The 6378-nt window shown below is 36.8% G+C and overlaps 1 protein-coding gene across 4 annotated transcripts in view; it reads left to right on the top strand.

Annotated features, from left to right (window-relative positions):
* The window catches only part of LOC137997284 (uncharacterized), a 33482-nt gene continuing 27104 nt past the window's right edge, over positions 1-6378 (top strand). Inside the window, exons 1-2 of one of the 4 annotated variants that reach the window (XM_068843188.1) lie at positions 32-114; positions 4306-4345. Coding sequence is in view for 1 of the 4 variants with exons in the window: in XM_068843190.1 (XP_068699291.1) it covers positions 815-838; positions 4306-4345 (64 nt within the window). In the remaining 3 variants the exon portion in view is untranslated. Of the gene's footprint in view, positions 115-799; positions 839-4207; positions 4346-6378 lie in introns of those variants that run through there. The other 3 variants (XM_068843190.1, XM_068843192.1, XM_068843193.1) reach the window with 3 other exon arrangements.

Raw genomic sequence — 6378 nt, forward strand, 5'->3', positions numbered from 1 at the left:
AGCGCTTTTACTAACGTTTTTCAGGCAAAAAATAACACTACAGGCATCGGAAAGGATAAAGAAAAGGATTTTGGTTCATTTGATGGAGATTCAAGCCTTGAAATCGCTGAAAAGGTAAGATTATTTTCGCAAAGGTAAACTCTGGCCACGTGTACTTGTCATTACACAGGATTGTGTTTTTCGCTCAAGATATTCGCTTGTTCTTGCTCCAAATCTTACATATTTACCTTTATTACATGTCCAGCGAATTGTTTTATCCTCTGGGATGAATGTTCCGTCAAAAAAATCGGTGATTTGGGTGATTTTTGGCCAACAGAGGTCAATTATTCGCAATGCGATCGCTTCCGTTGCCGTTAGCAACGGGTCGCAAATTTGACACTTTTATCGCATTATCACATTACGCATTGATCGCCAATCCGATTATTCCTAAAAAGCCAAAAATATTCGTGCCTTATCAGTTTTTTGTCAAATCTTGGTCCAAGAAAGCTGATAGAATGAGGAACATTTTTGTTGGTCATTAAAAAATTCACGTCAGCGTCTAGCGTTTCGTCAGCGTCTAGTAGGCTTAGCTACATAATTCCAGAAAAATTGTCCAAAATTCTTTGCGGAATTTCCCAAATAAAAGCTCTATAGAATTCTTTTAGAAATGTCTAAAATTCTCCAAAAGCTGTCCAAACTTCCGGAAATTCTTAAAAATTTCGTTTCTTTTAGTGCAAAGTCTACCATATTTTCTACCAAGCAAAGATCCGGAGTCCGAAACTACGGTGAGAAACCGCTGCTTAGATGCACTGTAGGACCCCTTTTGGTGAATTATATGAACGGACTGACCTCTCTCCTGGTAGGTTGGAATTAAAAAAAAAAACATGTTTTGTCGACATTTTTGCCTGTGAAAAATTTCCAACATGTCAGGTGAAAGTTCAAATTGCTCTAAAATTCGCGAAATTGTCAAGTTTTTTTCTAAAATACCTGAAAGTTTGTAAAATTCTTTTTAATGTCTAAAATTCCCAAAAAAATTCCGGAATTATGTAGCGAAGCCTAGCGTCCAGTGTACTTTCTGAAATAACTTTTAGAAGTAGCCGAGTGATTGACATTCGGGAATGAGCAAAGAATAATAGTAATAATAATACTGATAATAATGGTAAAATTTTATTATTTTAAAGACGGTAACGAAGATTATGATAATGACTAGTAATTTCTAAATGAAAGGGAAGTGCTGCGAGAATAGAGTCAGTTACTGTAACGACGGAAATGTAGTTTATTTGTTAAAAAATAAAAATGATCACTACATCATGGTAGAAACTTAGTACATCCATAATGTAAGTTAAATTCACTATAATAGGAGATACATGAGTTACCTGCGCATTATTGACGTTGAAAGCTGCTGGGCATTTGTACTGTAAGCTCGTCTACTGAAAATCCTAATTTATTAAAGGCACAGGGATCCCAAATGTCAAGAATAGTAAGCTGCTCAACGGTGCTCGCAGCAATAAGAATTAGCATAATCACTGCCACTTCGTATACAACGATAGACTTCTAGTTACTGGGTATCCAGTCAGAATCTGCGTTTCATTTCTCCGTATTTTTTTTTTCTGTGTCATGAAAAGTCTTGCCTGTCACTCCCCTGCTTAGTGGTGTCTTTGTGCATAGAGTCTTCTGTGCGTATTTTGTTAGGTTTGAGGGGGCTGGAGTAATGCATAGATTTCTCTGGTGCACATAGGAGAACATTTAATTAACCTGAAAATTATGGCCTCGAATGTCATTGTAACGCGAATGGCATTTTAGTGGATCTTTAAACAAAATATACCGTCCCTCATGGAGTTCATAAATGGAACAATGATTGGATGAACAAGACAGGCGGTGAAAAATAAATATCTGGAATCTTTAAAGCGACGAGTAATGGTCTTCAACAACAATTTCATTTTTTGCCGTTGGATATCAAGTGAGCTTTGTTTCTAATATTTTACAAACTTGGTATTATATACAACACCAAAATTAAATGGCAATTTTTTTATGGATTTAACAAAGCATTGAAGGAATCGAAAGCCTTGAATGCATCACAGTGTTTACTGAAGTCGCATCTAAGTTGTCTGGCAATTTGCATTTATTTTGTAATCGACTCTGCAAAGATAAAAAAATTGGAAATGTGACAGTGAAGAATTATTTGAATGAAAGCTTGTTGTCTCTTTTGTGCTTCATTATTTACGGTCAAGATTCTTTTGAAAAAGGGTTTGATGTGAACTGTCAGAAATTTATTTAATTGCATATTCGTTGTGACAAGGATTGTGTGTCTTGTTTGCACGCACGCAATTGAAATAGGAAGGGTTCACGAAAATAAACAGGTCTGTTGGAAGCGTGCTTGAGCTTCAACAAATGAGCTCCAAAATCAGCAAAAAATTGTGACGCTGATGAATAATAAAGTAGCTGCTATTTCCAAAACGATGGAATTACCTGGTGATAAATAACCTCGTCTTGGAGAGTAAAGTGTTGACTTTGCAGAAATACTGGTCAACCTCAAGAGTTAGGCGATTCTGATCTTTGTGTTGAATTCGCACATTAATTTTCTTGTCAAACTTTATAACACTTGAAAGAAAAAGAAAACTAACAAAAACAAAAACCTGGTATCTTGCCATCATTTGACACAGATGCTTCAACGTTTCGCGAGTAAACACGCCGTGGTAACATGATCACGGCACCCGCTGAATTCGATGTCACTTTCGATTTTGCGATTTTTAAATTACTTGTGCAGCCAAAAGTACAATAACAAAATTCAACTGAGCAAAAATCCCTCAAAATGTTTTTCGCTGTTGGTAACTTTTCATATTCGTGGTTCAAAATTAATGTTGCTTTCATGTTGTAATTTTGTTGCTGATGGCAAAACATTTCTCGATCGACCATCCTGAAAACTTCCTTCTGCTCTTCCTAAAAACTGTGTATCAATATTTAGATACTTTTTCATCAATATTTGTTTTGCATAAAGCAAGATAACAAAATCTGTGCCTTACTTAGTTCGCATTTTTGAGCGTTAAAATAGAATTTTCGGTCCTGTGCTTCTGTTACAAAGTGGTATATTTTTTAGGTCACTCATCCAGATACCAACCCCGCCGGACAGGGATTAACGTCAGTGAACTTTTGTATTACATAGCTGTCGGACGCTGGGAGTGCACGCTTAAACTTGTAGTGTAATGAAGTTGTGAGGGAACTTGAAAATGATCGGCATGTCATCGTAGAAGTCAATGTTTTTCGATTCCCTTTTATTTTTTTCAATCTTTCTGGGTTTAGTACTTTGCTAGTAACCACATGTCTTCTCAGGGGGCTATTTACCTAAGACTTCTACCATGGCACTACAATGATATACAATACCAAAACAACATCGTGTACTATTAGAGCTACATATTACGCAAAGACAACTTGAATCTCGTGGAAGACAGTTGACAATATGGAATAAATGGCTCTGTTACTGCACTACCACGCGTACGCAATGCGTTCCTATTTTTTCTAAAAATGACAGGAATTTTTTCTTTCTGACAAATGATTTATAGGGTGGTATCCAGATTTTTTACCTCCGAAAAAGATCAGTTTCGTGGTATGAACATGTGAGCCAAAGGGCCTCTGCTGGCACGACTTCTGGGTGACCCCTTAAATGGTCTTAATAACCCCCGACTTGAAAAAATGCCTGGAACGCTGCAGTTCAATTCCATCTAAGTCAGTCCCTTCTGTTTTTGAGTAACACGTACCACAGGCAACCCAGTGTACGCTCATGGAGCGTCTAGTTTCTTTATCTTTTTAATTCATCTCAGTATAGACCGATGGATAAACATGTCCATGGAGGTGTGCAATAAGGAGAATTTTCAAGAAAATCTCAAAGTAAAGGCAATAAACTCTATCAAACTTTAATATAGCCTGCGTATCAAGCGGGATATTTTTATTGCAGGATCATTTTAACACGCGGGAGTAAATTGATGGTTGCTTCGTTGAGATTTCCAAATTACTAGTCCCCATGCTGGTTGCAGCTCACTCGCTGCCACAACCATCGTACTTGCGAGTGTTTAAATAATCCTGCGGTAAAATATCACGCCAGCTACGCAGGCTAACTCTAATAATATGAGAGTTTTTCTTATAATAGTATATGGCGTTCAGTGTAGCGTTGCCTCTAAGAGCAGATGTTAGTGGTGCTCTTTACCCATTAGTCCTCACGCGCGCGTTGAAATGTTCTCCACATGGCGTCATTGATTGCAAACAAAAACGTATTCTTATTATTGCTTATCATATCATTGAAGTTAGCTAAAAAAGAATTACTACTGGTAGGTGGCAAGAAAAGAAGAAGAAGAAGAAAAAAAAAATAAAGGTAGGATAATATAACTGAATACGACTCTCGAGTCCAATAGAGTGTTGAAACCATGGGTATGAAATCGAAGTCGGTTGAGCTGCAGGTTTTTTTAATATAAGCTCTTATAAAATACGTTTCGACAAATCTTTTAGTTTTGAAATCGATCATACTGAGTACAACAAAATAAGATTACTTACCGCAGGGGGATTTAACTTGGGAGATACTTTCATTCTCTTTTACCCACGATTGCTGGCTGCACTTACATGAAAAACTTTCGCTTCTTCATGATGCAATTGGCTTTGAAAAGCTGAAGCCATTCTGCAGTGATCCTGGCAAAAATTTTGAATCGTCTGACATTACGACAACGAAATGGTGTTTTAGCTCACTATAGTTCAAATCTCTGAGCAGTTTAAATCACGAATTGTTTTCGTACTTAACTTACCAAAAGAGAATCATGAGAAATGCCATAATGTACCTAATATATTGACAGAATAAGCCTCGTGTGAGCTTCAGATAAACATGAATTCATTGTGAATTGAGTGGGCACATTTCAGCTCCAAAGAATAGCCGGGCAATTAACGTCTGCAACAGCTGCTTTCCTTAGCGACTAGGTTGAATGATAATTTTTTTCTAAAAGGAGTATATTTTTTGTCGTGTCGGCTTTAGCTATCAGGTAAATAAACTGTCTCTTGAATTCCCATGGTTGGTAATAAAGAATCAATAAAATTTCAGCTTCAATTTTTAATTGCCGTCTGAAATTGTGTTTCGATATGGTAGTAATAAGTTTTTCATAACCGCCGGACCTACCAAGGAAGATTTCAACTGAATTAGAATTCAGTACTTCTTGTTCCCCCAAAAATGATGCTATAATGAAACTTAAACTGAAGAAACCAGATGAAATAGAGTCAATTATTTAGAATTCAGGAGTATTTTCATTTCAAACAAAATAATAATTAACGGAAGCGGATTTACTGTAAAAACGCTGCTCCATGGACGGAAATAAATTTGTCCTGTCAAACATCAATCATATTTGTGTATTTAGCTGCTTTGATCCGTATATATCCTGTCCTTTCGACAAAACTTCCCAAATTCTTGATACGCAATCACATGACCAAGAAACATTGGTTAAAAAATGTCCGCAGAAAGAATATGATTCAATAAAGGCCGTGGTCAATATTTAGCAAAGTACAGATGTATTGGTGCACAATATTTCGGCTGGCTTATCACGCCCTATTTCGGTACGATAATTCGAAAAAATAAAACTCTTGTGACAGTCAATTGAAAGGACAAACACCGCTTTATTTCTTTCATGCATATGGTCGAATAAACGTACTGCTGGATTTGTCTGATAATTATTTGATTGCCATTGAATTCAGTAAAGCCAAAATGAAATAAATGACGCCTTTACGGTTAATCTGTTTTGCCTGCTGTGATCGACGTTGTAACTGAATTAATCTGCCAGTCTTCCTTCAAGGATTGCCAAACCTGTCTGCTTTCGAAAAAAACATTACACAAATACCAAATCAATTCACAAGAGTCAGAAATAGAAATAGGAACAATAAACTGGGTTGGGCCAGAATAGTTTTGATGTCAGCGTGATGTGCGATATTAGATATTGGAGAGCTTCAGCAAAGCAGCCATGAACTTTTTTAACTTAGATCACGGGCAGAATTTTGCAAGGGAAACGATTAGCTACATATTAAAAAAATGCCAGAGGAGCTCTGGTTCTTTTCAGGAGCTTTGCTTGCAAATATGCACTTGTACAATTATTGAGATCTGGCAATCACGAAAACTCCTTTAATTTTTCTTCCTTAATTAAGGACGGTGCCTACTATTGTTATTGCGCATACGTTTTGCGCATCTCCAGATACTCAGATTTCCTATCGGTAGTGCTTACTAATGCGGGGATATTTTTGCGCGGTTTAAATTTATGCGGAGAAAGCAGAACCTAGCAAGTGCTCTTGGTATCCAAAAAGAACATTGGGGGTAACCATGCATTTTTCAGAGAGAATAGATATTTTGGAATCAAGTATTCCGTGAGCACAAATCCA

The sequence above is a fragment of the Montipora foliosa genome, chromosome 3, assembly GCF_036669935.1.
Source record: "Montipora foliosa isolate CH-2021 chromosome 3, ASM3666993v2, whole genome shotgun sequence".
Classification (NCBI taxonomy): Eukaryota; Metazoa; Cnidaria; class Anthozoa; order Scleractinia; family Acroporidae; genus Montipora; species Montipora foliosa.